Source organism: Pithys albifrons, chromosome 10 (genome assembly GCF_047495875.1).
Source record: "Pithys albifrons albifrons isolate INPA30051 chromosome 10, PitAlb_v1, whole genome shotgun sequence".
In the NCBI taxonomy this organism is placed as follows: Eukaryota; Metazoa; Chordata; class Aves; order Passeriformes; family Thamnophilidae; genus Pithys; species Pithys albifrons.
Window position 1 is genome coordinate 15,352,748 of NC_092467.1, and position 17,021 is coordinate 15,369,768.

The window sequence follows — 17,021 nt, forward strand, 5'->3', positions numbered from 1 at the left end:
TCACTTGTCATGAAATAAACAATATGAACAAGGAGATATGAAGTAAAAAGCAACAAAACTCATATTCAAAGATCTTAGTCTAAGTGTAAGAATAGAGATTCTTTATGCTATAAGCAATATTTTAAAATTTGCAAACCTCCTGGTATATAAGCATCTCTCATTGATTAGTCATGCATTTCTCATTGATTAGTCCTAATAAAAATATTGCAAATATATTTTTATTAAAAATATATTTTTATAAAACAAAAATACAAAAAAATGTCACCTATCTCAGTATGTAGGCTCTAGGTTTGGGTAATTGTTTGGGGGTTTTAGTTGATATTGATGGAGGAATGTATATGTCTCTTGTGGGCACTGAAATCCAGATCCCGGTAGTTTAACTATTCAGATCATATGCAAAATGAACTTATTTGTGGTTCTTTTCTTACCTTTATTTTCATTTTACTTCAGCTATACTTGCTAAAGCCTCTGCTGCTGGCTGTGTTTATGTTATTGCCTGCAATTAGGAGGCAAGTTTCATAAAAGCCTACATTGCCTCATCCAGAAGACGACAAATCTGCTAAAAACAAAAAGCACAAAACCCCCAAAGCCCTGGTTACTCTGCAAAGATGAGAGCTGGCTGCATGGCACAATTAGATTTCCTCTGCTGTACCTTGGAAATAGGAAAGATGAGGCTGCTTTTTAATTGAAGTGCACAGCATAGCATGCTAATTCGTTGTTGCTCTGCCAGCAAGGAGCTTGAAGTATTTTAAATAAATGATGCCCCAAACAGAATTTGATTATATCTGTGTTCATGTGATGTTCTACTGTCAGCCTACAATAATATACTGGTTAAGTATAATTCACTGAGTCCTGCAGACAGTATTAGTTCTCATTCTTCTGTATCAGTTATTGTAATGAGTTAATGCAAAGTAAAGCAGAGTGGTGCTACACCGGTTATGGAACGTGGAATGTTGCCACCCAAAATCCAGTATAAAACAGGTATAATCAAAGTGAGGTTTGTGTTGGTGTTTGCTTTGGAACTTCAGGATTTATATGCCTTGTCGTTCTCTTGCATTCGCCACTTTTATCCATTTTGCCTGGATCTTAAGAATGTACGTCCTACCTGATCTCAGTGTCTTTGTGTCTGCTTTGGGGCATGTTTCAACTAAGTGACCTGTTTCAGTCATGTTTCTTAGAGTCAAAACAGTTTCAAAGATACTGTATGTAAGTTTCATAGAATTGGCAGATGACCAGAGGAGAGCAATTGTTTGCTGCCCAAGCGAATGGATATGGACATGAACAGGAGCCTTGGTGGCTCAGCTGAGGGAAAAGCTCAGGCAGAGGTAAGAAATTCAATCACAAGGGGCAGACTCTTTGGAAACAAGGATTTCTTGGTTCAGGCAGTGATGGTATTACTCTGTATGTGCAGAGATGTCCTACACTGGGTGTTGATTTGCTAGGAGAGAATCTGGGATGTGCAGGGATGCTGTGGATTGCCTCCTCCAACTCCTGCAAATGTAGATCTAAGCACACTTTTGCAGGCTAAGATGTATCTTTTGTGGGCTTTCATTCCTGGTCCATACTGATCATGGTCAAGCATTATCCTTTATGATAATTCAGTTTTGTTGTTTAACCTCTTTGGATTAATTTTTTTCACCTTCCCTACCTTCAGATGTGTCTATTCCTTTTGTTTTTCCATTCATTTCTTCTTTTACAACTCTCCTCATAAACTAAACCCTGTGCTGAGTTGCTTTCAAAGTAACAATTGACTTGAGCTATTCCACTGGAAATCTGAGCAGGAAAAGCTTGATGACTTTATGGTCACTCCTGGGTAGGTGACATCACTCGCCTTCCTCCAGTATCTGGGGGTTCCTTTCCTTTTCTGTTACCCTTGCAGGATTCAGGTGTGGTTAAATGTTGTGATTTAAATGGATTTCTTCCATGCGTCCTTTATGTCCTCATATATTTTGTAGCATGTAAAAGAAGACAAAACTTAATAATGAGTCACAACAGTTAATTGGTGTTTTGTCTTAAGATTTCCGCTTTTATACACGCGAGAAGAAATGAATTAAGATGCAAAGTTTAATAAATTCATCCTCAGAACACTATTCTGTAATTTTATATTGTGTTTTGACAACATTTAATCCACTTATATTGCTTTGAAGGATTTTTAATTGAATTACACAAAAGACAAAATGGAAAATAAAAAGGGATTATAAATAGGACAGTAATGTTAACAGCACTACCAACTTGCTGAAACTTTTTAATGACATGCTATGGCTGTTAATAAGGTTTTAAATACTGTTTATGTGTGGTGATTTATATTTATGTATGGAAAACATTCTTTATTGAATGTATTTTCTTAGAAAATGTAGAAGTGATTCTCTTTCCTTGAAAACTGTGAAGACATGAAAGCAATTTGGGGATACCCTTATTTTCAGTCTCACTATGATGGACACATGTCTGCTGAAGTTGACATTATGGTTGACAGATGTCACAATGAAGGTTAGTTTGATCAAAATATCAATGACCTGCCACTGTTTAAAAATGAAACAAAAAGGTCTTGGCTGTTTTAATGACACTTCAATAGCTTAACTACAATGGAGTATATAGTGAGTGGTTCCCATAAAGAAACAAAACATTTTTATTTTTTTTAAACCAAATGGCAACCTCTACTTGTTTTTGAAATTGCATTTAATGCCCTGAGAACTTTTCAGAAAAGGGAAATGTAGGAAACTCAGACAAGCATATTTCTGTGGTTAAATGTCCAGCCCCTGTGAATTGCCTTTGGATATGTGGTTGCAGCATAAGGTTATTGCAGTTTTTCATAACAACAAAAACAGAGTTTATTGCAAAGGAAATGATCATCAACAAGTAACTGTTCAGGAAAAGTAGAATATTTTAAGATTGTTTATCTTTGTGCACAGTAAAAGTTAACCACACAGTGCACATTAATAGCTTTTTCTTTCTGTGGTTTCAGATTTATGCCACAATTTGATAAAGTTGATTAACAGTGTGTTAAGTAGCCTCTTCACTGCCTACCCAAGAATTTGCAGGACTAGCATCATACTTCTTTACGTAAAGTTAGACAGTTTGCTTCAAGGCTTTCTCTTTACAGTAGGCCAAAACTCAATACAACCTCATTTGGTGATAATTTTAAAACTGAGTGGCAAATTCTTCTCAGAGCATATGTTTTAAATTCTCTAGTTCGGTAATTTCAAAAGTTTATGATTTCCTCTATTTAGTATCTTCTGTCTCATTGTTATAGTAAAGGACAGAGCTTGCCTACCTGACCACAAGAGAAAGTTATTTGTAGCTGTAGCACTTATGTATTTGGGTTCTGTGCTTTCCTTTAGAATATTTAATGTATGATGTAAACCTAATCAGACCTTTATGCCTTCTAGCAGGTGGCCTCTGCAGGAGCTAAAGAGCTGAAATATTGTCTAATCACTTTTTCACAATGCTGTGAGAAACTTTCATTTGGTTGACTAGGAATAACCAAGATAAAGTATTTTCTTCTGTCAGGTATAAAAACACATTTTAGTCACCACTTAGCATATACCAATGCTGTTGATAAGTAAATCTTTTCAATTAGGATGTCCAACAAGTTTATAACAGGTAAATGTGAAGTTTCAAAATTTTCACTTACAATATTTGAACCCAGTTGTTATTGAAACAAATAATTCATTTGAACTGCCAGTCTTTGAGTCGTGCTTTCAGGCAATTATTATTATTGTTTATTCTGAAAACCAAAGAAAATCATCTGATTCCCTTAATATTGCATTAAAGTCAATAGCTATAAATTGCATGTTTGCTATGATTTTAACTGCCATAGCTTAATGAAACAAAAAGTGTTCTTCCTGTCATGCAAGATAACTGTAAACATCTATAAAAAGCCTTATAGTTAATTCTAAAAGCAGAAAGTTTTCTAACAGTGATGATTCTTCTGGGTGATTAAGTTAACATTTTTAAATTAAAAAGAAGTGAAACAAAACCCAAACTTTCAGAATAAGAAAAAACATTATTGTTTGTCCACTTACACAGAGAGAAAAATCAGTTCTCAAAAGAAATTCAATTGTTTTCCTTTTAGTGCTGGAGAGAAAACAAAAAGGTTTTCTGTGGTCTGAAAAGGGAGTAATTACAAGGCTGACTAAAGGCAGCCACCAACCTTTTAAGTCTCAGTTGTGCTTGATCTTGACATTCCTCTAATTGTTGTTCTAACTCCCAACACAAATATATGTTTTTTACTTTTTTCTACTGGTCAGTCAAAAATCTCCAGCTCATTTTTGACCTTGTCTGCTTCTTGGTTTTCAGTCATGAGATGTGACATTACCAAAGAAGGGATACATGAGTGCCATGCTGCTAAGGTGTCCAAAGTGGATCTCCCACACAGCACTTTGATAAATGTGTTCTTGAGTTGGGATACTGACCTCTGTTAAAATGGACAGCTTTTAGATGTGATATGTTAAAACCCGTAGGAGTGGGTTCTTTTTGTTTGTTTGTTTGGGGTTTTGTCTGGTTTTTGACATACTGTTAAGCCTTGTTCATTTGTGCAGCTCCAGTAGTGTAATACAACAAAGAAACACTGTAAAAATTTATTGTTTCAGGTTTTTTTATTTGGAATACAGTGAGGTGGTCAAAGACTACTTTTCTTGTGCTTTTGATATCTTTCAAAGTTTCCAATTGTGGAGCTGAAGTAGGAAGAAATAGTTATTTTGATACCAAAGGGGAGTAAGAAAGAAGAAGGAGATGGGGATCTACTGAAATTAAAACATATTGAAATTCTGATTTTGTAAAAACCTTTTATGCATCTTTTAAGGTTTATTTGGTTAAACACTTAAAGTTCTGGGGCTTTCATGTGCACCAATTTGTTTTTTTAGTTTTTCTAAGTAGTCTGAGAAGAGCCTGTGACTCCTTTGAGAAGGAGCAGCCACAGTAGCGCCACAGTCTCATGCTGGCTTTCCTCAATACCCACTGTTACCTCTCTCAGTATAGGCAGGGTCTTGGAGCTTTGCCCCCTCAGCTCAGCCTTGACCAAAACCTGGACCTAATCCAGAGTGACTCAATTTTGTCCAGTGACACATTGATATCACTGGAAAAAAAAGAGAATCCCAATTAGACTCCCCCAAGTGAAACTCGCAGTGACTGATCTGAAGAACAGCTGATCAAATTGTGACAGCACACTTCTAGCTTTACTATAAATTAATGAAGTCCAAGCATCTAAGAATGGAGATTGGTGGCAGTAGTTTTTTAGTTCTCATAACTTACCACATCAGGGGGAAATAAAAATGTTGAATCAGATCTCTCAGGTCTTGCTTAGATTTTTACTTTGGTGAAAATATCTATTAATTGGGAGTCATTACTCTCTATAAATATTTTTTAAATTAAATTAAAAGATAAAAATACATTCTTTATATGGTCTTCAAGTGGAAATATTTTTTCTAAGTGAAAAGACTTTAACCAAAAGAAGGAATGCAAAAACTGTATTTTCTAAACTATGCTCCTACATCTTAATCTGCAGTATTTTGTAAGCAAAAATGTGCTTGTTTCACTAGTAGGACATGTTTGGTTATGTCACCTATATCTTTTCAGTTTAAAAATACTACAGTTTTTGTTAAAATGATAAGGAGAACATTTTTACTATGTAAAAACATCACAAATGTCTTAATTTGCCCAGTAGACTTGTTTTAAAAGACTTTTTTAAATGAAGGAGAATTTTGGACTATGTAAGAGTGAAAAATAAGCATGTCCTTGAATTAAACCAAAGAGCAGTAGTTACAGTGGCTGTTGTTGCTATGGTAGTGTATTTAAATGGTAATCATGTGGACTTTGCTTAATTTTTCTCATCTGCATCTCTAATCTTTTAGAAATTTCCTCCCCCCAAAAAAACCTTCTACAACCTTCCTTTGTATTGAAAAGACCTCTTGTTTCAAAGTGCAAATTAAATAATGAAAGCTGAAGGCCTAAACAGGAATGAAACATTTGTATTCTCCTAGAACAAAATATGAAATTATCCATTTTTGGATATTTTTGAATTTTTATCCTGAATAGGATTTTCCTCTACCATTTTATTGAAGATGCTTAATAAGCTTTTGAATTTTGGAGATTTGTTTGTTTTGGCTTAACTAGTATACTTTGGATCTCATGCCAAAAAGCAACACAACTGAAAAAGAGTCCTGAATTTCTATACCATCATTATCACTAGAAGCTTATTTTGTGGCATTGGTTTCACATCCCATCACATCATGGATTCTTCCCAGAAGGATATAAGCTCTAAACCAGCAGCTACATTTTTGTGAGGCTGACCAGGCTAACCCAAAGCCTCTGAAGTAATTTAAGCAATTTTTTTTAATTTTTCTTAATATATATGGATAGCTTCACATACAACTGTGAAAACTGTTATTCCTGCCTTAGGTTAAGCTGCCTCATTTCTTTCTTTTTGACAGCTGCGGTCAATAGATGTTGACCAAAAGCTGTCAAATTTTCTGAGAAATGAGAAAGAATTTTTAACTCTAGATGAGAAGTGGAGAGTTATTCATCTTCTATCCTGGGAAATCCTACCCTTATTTTGACAGGCTTTAAACAAATTGTTAGCTTTAATTGAGTTTGAAATGAGACAAATGCACAACCTAAACTGCCCCTTTCTAGGATGTAAGAAGACAATAAAATTAGCCACGAGATTCTACAATGGTGACTCTTGCTATAGTGATTAACTGCAGTTCTATTTTTAGGTACTGTGGATATTTTGTGTAGGTTTAGAGAGAGACTGCTTTATGAAGACAATATTGGGCCTCTCATAGAAGGAGGGAGGGAGAAAGGATAGCTGTGAGAAAGATCAATAATATATATATTAAAAAAAAGTGGTGAAAGCTAAAGATACAACGCTTTAAGCTGGAATTCCCAGTGCTTTAGGCTGGAATTCACATACTTCTACTTTGTCTTCATATTTTACAGAATAGCAAGAGTAGTTCTTCACATACAGAGATGATTTTTGTTGCTGTTCTTGGTTTGGTTTGGGTTTTGTTTTGGTTTTTTATGGTTGTTGTTGTTTGGTTTTCTAATGGTTTTCTGCATCCATGTTTAATCTGGAAAACAAAGATGAGATAGACATATTTAAACTAACAGCTTATCAGTCTGACAAGCCCTCAGAGCATCTATGGGATCTCTGAAAAAGGTGCAGATCCATACATACCCATTGTCCTGGTGGAGTGGATTGAATAGGTGAGGAGTCTACAGAAATGACCGTTACTCACTTTCTAAAGCTGCTCCAAACGTATCCTGCCCCTGCCTTACCACACTGCAGGTTGTGGCAGCTGGTGCTGCTGCAATACTCAGGAGAGTAGCATGGTCTAGAAAGTCGACCTGCTGCACAAAGGTTGTCTGCAGAGGGTCAAAGATTCTCATTTCTTGCTTTTCAGATGAGGGTGTATTTGAGTCCTTTCAGGCTCTCAGACAGCCATCTGACTGAGGATAGGTTTAATTCTTCCTTAGTAGACTATTTTTGAATCAAACAGTAAAATGAGAGTAGTACATGAATTAAATTTAACAGCTGACTCTTGGAAATTCTCACTTTAAAAGTGTTTCTTAGGCTACATCATTCTTTTAATTATAAAAGCATTCCCTCATTTTTCCATAGTTATTGATACTATTTTGGAAAATGTATCTACTGTTCAGAATGAGGAAATTAACTTTAGGACATTTTTTCATATAAAAACTCCTCTGATGAATAGATACAAGGGGGATAGAAGATTTCTTTCTGAAGAGCCAGTACAGAAAGAAAATCTGCCACAAGGAGAATGCAGTGATCAGGGACTCTTGGTGCCACTTGCCTACTAACTGTCTATAAGGAATCCCATGTCAACTTCATGTGTGTTAAATTAATAAAAAACCAAGATAAGTCCTCTGTAACTTACTATCAGTATTTAAACTTGCAAACATGCTGAAATAATGCATGATTTGGCCATAAAACTCATTGGCAAGAGGTATATATGAGAACAGTTTTGCGGCCATCAAAGACTTGTATACATGAGGCTAATTAGACTTACACTTGCATTAAATACAATAAAGTATTTTAATTTCTGAAACTTTATTATTTATGTCATTTCAGTCAGTGATAGATGAGATTTAAGTACTTTACGTGCAAGGTCTTAATTCATCTTGCAACACTCTTCATGCCATCTAGTACTTCCCATCGTAGTTGGAATAACAGATTTGCACAAATCACCAATGTGACCTGTGGTGATAAATCCAGTAGTCCTACGTAAGGAAGCCTTTATACATATGTAAAATCAGGATTTTGTCTGAGAAAATTTATATTTTCATACTTTGCACAACTGCACAAGTCCTTATTCTGTTCTTATTGAGACAGAATAGCCAGCAGTATTTAGTAACAACCTGGAGATTGCATGATATGGTCCATTCTGTGTAGAACTAAGTAGACAAGATCAGCTAATGTGCTCTGCTGAGTGGTTAACCTTCCTTATTAAGTTCTTGGGGGAAATTCTGTAACAGGTTTATTTTTGTGACATCTTTCAGACTGACATTGGTATTCTTTATATACGCACACGTACATATGTATGTGCACTCACACATATGTGCTTCCTGAGGACTGTTTGCATAATTAGGAAACATGTTTGTTACTCTAAAGTAGTTACATTTTTATCTTTTGCATTATTCAAATATTCCAGAAAACTATTTTAGTTCATGTATTAAAAATATTTCAGTTGTTAATGTGGAAGGTATCTTATGGTTATTCCAAATTATTCCAATTACCTATGATATTCCAAAGAATCAAGTGCAGTTTTCTGCCAGGCAAACCTTTTCAGGTCCTTATGCAAATGACACATTAAAAACTGGGCACCAAAGTAAGGTGAGTTGTTACGAGGTGCACCTCAGGCTCTCTGAGTCTCCTCTCTCCAGCTGTTAAACAGGTATAATACCACTTTCCTGCCTCAGAGTGGTGTTCTGGATACGGTGTGGCTTGTGCAGTAACAGGATAGTGTAAAAATGAGGACCCTGCAAGAACACTGAAAATAGATCACAATAAACATTTCCAAAACTCTGCAGCCAGACATTTCTGTGGCAATTTCATCATGGTTTTGCTTCTTTCCATGAAATACAAGGAGAGGTGACCTACTCTATGCACAGCATTTTTACGCTGCTTTTTAAACATGCAGGATGTATCTGCCTTGGGTGTGATAGGACACAGGATTCATCTCATTACTGATGCCAAATGCAATCAGTAGACAACTTGCTGCTTTAATTTCTGAGGTCTTATAGTTCTGGTTGTAGTTAAGCTTATCATGTGATCATTTAGAAAAAAAGGTGAATAGTTGTTTTTCCTCTAGTTTATCTACCCATTGGCAATGAGTAGTTAGGATTAAAAGCTTCATCTAGCCCAAGGCTATAATGAATATTCAGGAAAAATGATTCTGTACTGCTGCTTAGGGAAGTAAAAAGACAACCCCTGTAACATTCAAATCTCTGGTGCCTTTGGAATAAACAAGCAATATTTGATTAAGAACAGGAAGACAGAAGACACACTGATGTATAGCTCTTACCAAAAGAAACTTTATATGCCATTAAATTGCCAACAGATTCCTGTAGGTACAGTGCATGAATCAATATCATGTTTTAGCTGGTGATAATTTTACCAAGCTTTTATTTAGATAGGGTTTGTTAAAAAAAATAGCAGATAAATGAAGTGTGGTAGCAATGGATGTTACAGTCCATTGAAGCATTTGTTCATTGTTCTGGATTGACACATACTGCAAAATTATGCTACATATTCTATAACAATCACTCTGTGTTGTTATTAATGAGAGAACCAACAAACCTAGTTATGTGTAATGAAAGAAGATAATTTTTAGCACATGGTAGACTCTGAACCAAAAGCATTGTTAAATGTACTAAATTAAGCAGAATAATATTTTATTTAGTTCTTATTGTTGATTTTGCAAATAAGAATGCCCATCTGTTTTTACAGCTAATAAAATTTTACATATCAAGGCATTCAGAAAATATTTCTTAACTGTGCAGGCTTCATCAACCAGTTTTCAATGATAAAAGCTGCAGGCACTTTCATAAAGTTGGGTTGGGGTAAAAAAAAGATATTTATGTTGTATTAGCAGTGAAAGGTATTTTATATAATGTAATTCAAAGGCCTCAGGATTCATTCTTTCACAGGTTATCTGCTCATCCTTGAATGTTTTATAAATCCAATCTCTGAGAAGAATCAGTAAAAGCAATTTGTAAATTGGGGTCAGTCTTTCAGAAATCCAGGTAGGTGAGCGGCCCTAAATCAACCAGATTACTTAGGCAAGATGAAGCCTGTACATAGCCTCTTCAAAACTAGATTATGATATCATGCTACACATTGTTACGTTTGAACCCAAGTTTAAAACTTTGCTATTATGACAAATTAATATTCTCAGAAATCTGAAGTTTTGGAATGTATTTCTTCAGTCAATTATTGCATTTAAAAGTGAATTCCCTATTTCTAATCACTTTCATGTTTCTCAAAATTTGTGTTCTTATGTGACCTCTTCAAATTGTTCTTAGTCTAAAGGCAAACTTCTGTGGAAGCATCCAGTGAACTTCTCATACTTTATATAAATGTAGTTTATTCATTTCCTATGAAAATTAGCTCTCCAGTGATATGAGTATCTTCTGTTTTCAACCATCTGAATGCTTATGATTCATTTTTTCAAATTCTCAGTGCAAATATAATAGGGCATTAGGAGAGTGGAAGAATGAATCGTCTTGATGTCCCAGTACACTTCCAGTGTAGGACTCACACTGAAGTGGCGAGATGCAGCGTGTGTGTGTCTGTGTCTGTGTGTGTGTGTGTGGTGTGTGTTTTGGGTGTGGCACAAGGGTAAGCAGTAATCTTTTTAAGTTAGCCAGCATTATCTTCATGTCATGTTTATTTCATAAGCAAACAAATTAGATTAAGTATTATGAAGGGGAAAAAATCACCCTTACAAATACATTTTTCAGTCCAAAATTTTCATATTTAATGGAAATGCAAATTTTTTAAATAAAATTTATCACTTTTCCACGGACTGTCTCACTGTGCAGCAAAGCGTTTTTTCCATGCTTCCTCACTAAACATTCCTATTTTTCCTTGTAATATTAAGTGAAATGGTATCAAAGATTTCATCTCCTTCAGTTGAATTTTCAAGTTGTTTTCCTATTAAGTTACCTGTGGTTTTATGGGTACCAAAAATGGGCAGTTTTCCAAGGCTTCCAAGTCAGTTTTCAAAACGGCTTTGTCTACTCATGTTCTGTGCAATCAGATATTTAAACTGTTTACTATCTTGAGAAATAGAAGACTGTTCCATTGCATTTATTGCATTAATCTTTGTATGTGAGAAGCAGAATGATTGAAAATAAAGATCTTTACTTACTTTTGGAAAGGAAAAAAAAGTCAATCATTATTTATTAAGAAAAACTAGTTAAATTGTCTTAGGTAGGGTGAAAATTGGTTTTGTATGAAAGAATCTCTGAACAAGTTATTCAATGTAGATTAAAGTGATTGTATTTTTTAAGGCATTAGTATGTGTTGGAGTGAGATTTTTTATGGCAGCACTATAAGCACAACGAAGTCAGTGTAATGAATTATGCGGTGCCACCATCCTGAACATTATTACAAGGATTTCTAAGGAGAAGAATTAGCATAAAGGATATACAATTTATGTCTTCTAGAGGGTGTCTCATTTCTGCATGGGGCCTCAAGGAAATTCAAAACAGAAATGAAATCCAAAGATGCAACTACTTTCATACTGCTCGTGCAGCATTCATACATATTTCATGGAAGCTGCATGGGCAGGGAGATCACTGGAATGGTGGAACTAAGTCTTAGGGTTTTGCTATTCATGTCAAGCACTGTGTATGTTCTAGGAACATGCCTGTGGGGGTTTTTTGTTTGTATTTAACCATTGGTGTAAAAATAAAAATCAGCAGGAAGGAGTTCCTGCGTGTTCATTAGACTGGCACCTTGGTGTCCACTGGATTGTTTTAAACTAAACTGCATTTAATTTCAGCCCATTCTCAGTTACTACATAGCAATGCAGCTTTCTGAGTTTTTACAATATCCAAGTGGGAGAAAATAATTCATATATGACAGATTTAATTATCTGAGTGATAAAGTTTTAGTAAATGTAAATAATTGCTGCAATACCAAATAGAACATGCACCATGTTCTATACGCATCAGGATTGCAAATTTTAAGGTATTTGTTGAAGAGCATTATCAGTTGCCAACAGAAAAAAAAAGAACAACCAACCCATACTAAGAGTTATATTGAACAACCACCATTACATGTACCAGGTGCAGATGTTAGTTCCACTGAGCTGTTATGAAAGGATAGTTGAGTACTGTCTGCATTAGGCATAATCCATAAGGGAAGTAAACGACTGGAAATTGGGAAAAGCCAGCATTTTGAAGATTTCAATTTCTGACTTTAACAGAAGATTCTGATCTTTCATTTACACTATGGCCATCCCAAGGTATTCTCAGAGCTCAGAAATGGTGACTTGCATTCTGATAGCCCTGCAAACTCGATTCATCCTTGTTGTTCTGATTAAGGTATGATCATCCAATGCTTCAGGTGCACATTATTTTATAGGCTACTGCTTATTTTTAGTATACCTTACACAGAGTGAGTCATTAAAGCTGAAAAGTAATTTTTAATATAAGTGGGTAAAGAAAGTCTCTGTTATCCAAAAAGGTATTTTCCTCTCTCTGGGCAGGATACATTTTGCAATATTTTTGTCTTTTTGAGAAAAAAAAAATTTCTTTTTTCATGGACTAACCTTTCTGTAGTGGACTTGCAGTTACTCATTGTGTCTGAAATAAATTAACTGATGAGAGAAATTCAGTTCTGATGTGCAATTTCACAAAATTGCAGTGTAGCCATTTACATCAAAGTTTTCTATTTCCTTGATATACCTTTTTTCCTATTGCTTTTAATTATGTTCCATATTTATCTGACCTATTTGAACAGGATCCAGAGCTGGTACGGAACATCTGTCGCTGGGTTAGACAAGCTGTTCAGATTCCTTTCTTTGCCAAGCTGACCCCAAATGTCACTGATATTGTGAATATTGCAAAGGCTGCGCAGGAAGGTGAGTGACTCTAGTGCACATGCACTGCACATTTACTAATTTTCTGGATGGAATAAGCAGTATTTCTGGAATCACAGATAACAACAGATACTAATATGAAAATAGTTTCTTTGATGTATTTAGAAAAAGCACAGTTATCTAAGGTTTCCTAATTTTGTCCGTGCATCTAGAATATAGCAATATATGAAGAGAACCGTGTTACACTGTTAACAATAAATTGTGTATGTTTGTATGTGTTTGCCTGCATGGTCTTATTTCTGTCATATTTATGTTTACTATACCACTTGTAAATTCTTATTCCTATATTTAATAGTAAAAATTATATATGTCCTAAGAAAACAAAAATACATCATTTGAAGGTGTGTATTTTTTTTCCCTTAGAGCTTAACGTACAACAGAACAGGAAGTTTGCAAGCAGGTGTATTAATCCATCACTTAGAACCATGGTAGTTGTTTTTTTGTCACATTGCTTATTTTGTCTTGCTGCTCAGAAGCTTGTAGGAAGTAGCCCTTGTGCTGGGGTACCTTCAGGTATTGAACAACCCCTGTAGCAGCTTCTGTCCCACACAGCTGAAGGGCAAAGATCTGCCTGTCAGCCCCAGTGTTTTGCACATACTGTCTTACAGCCCTTACAGCTCCCTCAACTGATGCAGCCTGCCTCGAAGTTAGTGCTAAATTTATCAGGGCAGGATTGGTCTTAAGGACCTTTTTGCACATCCCCTTGAAGTTTGTTGCTTTTGCTCTTCAGCAGTTTATTTGAATTTCTGGTTATTTCAGAGTTTCACGGGTTTTCTGTTGTATTTATTCCTGTCTTGCTCTTATACGCATGATTTAACCAAAAGTGACTGACCTTTATTTTCACAGGTGGTGCAGATGGTGTTACAGCCACCAACACTGTGTCAGGACTGATGGGACTGAAAGCAGACAGCACACCTTGGCCAGCAGTTGGTAGAGGACTGAGGACCACATATGGTGGGATGTCAGGTAGGTGTTGCCCTTTTTGATGCATGGTACTTCCTTGGAGGCTTTCAAAACATCAAGAGGTCCTTGTAGCAGGCTAGAATATCATGTCTGTAGTCACACCGAGTCCTTAAAGCTCACTGCTGGTCAATGTTTCTAAGTCATGACAGATGGAACAGATTAAGTGTGAAGGCTCCTGGGTTGCCCTTTCCTTAATGGTAAAGCACTGCATCAGAATACTATGATAGGGTCACTGGAGAGGGAAAGAAATCTCTTGCCTCATGACCCTCACTTTTCCTCAAATTTTTCATCCTGTCACAATTGTCAAGCTCCACGTTAGACAGAGGCTAATGAAAGAGCATCACAGGGGGAAATATCAACAATCCAAATGCAGTGTATGTTTCATAGCCCGATCTCCAGCCTTTCTCCCTCCTTCCCACTGAGTGAACTTCTTCCAGGGAGGTTATTTCCTCCTCTTCCCACTGCGGTAAAAATATTAGACACAATTACGCAAATATATGCATATTTTTGTAGCCTATTCCTCAAGATATACAAGAGTATCTTGTGTGGGCCATATTTTCAAGACCCGCTTCACAGTTTAATTTTCAAACCAGCAGAAAAACTTTTGCACTCCAATTCAGTGCCTGTGCACACTAACATATTAATCTATTGCCCCTGTGTGCTCTGTTGCTGTGACAACACAAACTTGGCCCTGCAAAGACAATGCTGTGAGCTTCTTGACTTTACTGGTATGGACATTAGTCTCTTTGGTGATAGAAGTAGAAGTAAATATACATAACAGAAGTAATAGCATCCTCCTGATTGAGTCAAATGCTACTCTATCAGACCCTACCTCACCCCACAAACATAGAGGAGACTGGACAGGCAAAAAGGTGCTTTATTTTATGTGGCTGATGTTATCCTTAGAGAACCATGAGAAATGTAGCAAAAGTTAATCTTTAAACAAACTTTAATTCAGATGATTGTATTCAGTGACAAATTGCCTTATTGCCTTAGATAACTACATGGAATTTGGAATTTTTTAGAGAATACTGAAAAATAAGAAAGAGATAACAATCAGAAAAAATTGTTATGCCTATCGCATAATGATTATTTCACACTGACAGTCCTATAAAATGTTATATTTTAATATTATGCAAAATGGGAGGAAGAGGGGAACAAGAAGAGAAGCTACAGCCCATTTCAATTTCTCTAGCCTGCCATGTTGACAGGAAAAGAATAAAGGAGGTCACAGTGGGTGCTGTGCATTAAAAATTAATAAAAGAACTATTGCAGTAGTATTTTATATAAGGAACACCATTCACATTTTCTCATTTAAGTTGCAATTTCTGAATATTCCTTCCTACCATAAGTCTGCCTAATAAAATCAATAAAATTACTGCATTATGAAAAGTGTGTCTCTTATGTCACAAATTTGAAACACATATGCAGCATAAATTATGGTGACACCTGCATGCTCAGCTGTAAGTGGGGTTGTGGCAGCATTTCTGTGGTTTATAACATTAAGTGGACCTAAGGAAAAGTTCTTATTTTATTTAAATATGTGTGTGTGTGTGTGTGTGTGTGTGTGTATAATTTTTTTTTCTGAAGTTTTACATGTATCACAGGAGAGAGAAAATGACATTTTAGAATGCACCATTATCTATGATGCAAATCTGGTTAAAAAATATGAATAATGCCAAAAGTGCTGTCAATTTACATGTAACAGACAAATACATAGAAGTTTCTTGCTTATAGTTGCTATCACCAGGTCCCTAACCCTAACCCTTGCCCAGAAGAAAGCCACAGAGCTAATAAAGTCAGTAGGCTCAGCAGCATGTTGCAAAACTTTCTGCTCAGTAGCTGGTTGTAGCAGTATACAATTTTATGGAAGTAGGAAAGCAATTTTAAGTCAGGAGAGCTTGCATGCTTGCAAGAGGACAAAAAGTGGGAGAGCGTGTCATCTCATCAGAGTGAGGGGCAGGGTGGCCATACTTCTGAGGTCTGTTCCTGGCTGTACCATGGCTGAGACGTGTGGCCTGCAGCCAGACACTTGACCTTTACGTGCTTTATTTCTCCTGTCTATGGAATGGCAATAACCACTTGCATGCCTACAGGCTTCTTGGGAAGTGCTCTGTGGTCTTGGCATGAAAGTGCCTTCATAGCATAAGGTATGGGTTTTCTGTTTTGATGTGCATAAACTACTTCTTTTATTATCTGATAGAGTCAGTAAGTTTTTGTTGTTTTTTTCAAATAATTCCTCTCAAGAGAGAAATAATTTTTGAAGTGAAAGTCGGTGCTATTATAGAAGCAGTAAGTCTGGTTCATTTTCAGTGTATTTTACCAAAGCACAGATGGTTTATTGTGTTCTTTCATGCACAAACCTAGAGCAGATACAGCTCACAGCCAAGCTGGATTGGGCTTTCTAGGTTTTTCCATGTGCACAGGTTCTGGACCAGCATTGCTGCTCATGTGGCACAGAGATGCAGTGAGTGAGGTGGGAGTCCCTGTCCTGCAGGGTGCTGCACTCGTGGAGCTGTGTGATCGTGGGTGAGGTGGGAGCCAGCCTCAGCCCTGTGAAGGTCTCAGCTCAGGGTTCCCTTAGTCAGGTGTGCTGGTGAGGTCTGAAATGTACCTTGGCTCAGCACTGGTGACCCTCAGCCTTATCCAGCTGGTAAGGAATTGCTTTCAATGGAATATTGCTGGAGTGCTGAATACAACCGGAATTTAGATCCATCTAGGCTTGCTTATCTTTTTTCCATTTTTTTTTTTTTTTGCACATAAATCACAGGATTTATTTCTGTGCCTCCAGCAACACAGTCTGCCAGTTATAGGGGTGTTCTGGCTGGAAGGGTGGAAGGGTGCTTGTACTTCGGAGTGCAAAACTGCACACGTTTCTTCCTTGGTGTCACATAGAGAAACGTGTCCTGTCCCGGCGCTGCCTTTCCCTTT

At 36.4% G+C, this 17,021-nt stretch overlaps 1 protein-coding gene across 2 annotated transcripts in view; it reads left to right on the forward strand.

Moving 5' to 3' along the window:
• DPYD (dihydropyrimidine dehydrogenase) overlaps positions 1-17,021 on the forward strand; it is a 343,167-nt gene that overhangs the window by 236,072 nt on the left and 90,074 nt on the right. For both annotated transcript variants that reach the window (XM_071565407.1, XM_071565408.1), the window contains 2 exons: positions 12,989-13,109; positions 13,974-14,093. In XM_071565407.1, the coding sequence (XP_071421508.1) occupies positions 12,989-13,109; positions 13,974-14,093 (241 nt within the window). The remainder of the gene's footprint in view (positions 1-12,988; positions 13,110-13,973; positions 14,094-17,021) is intronic.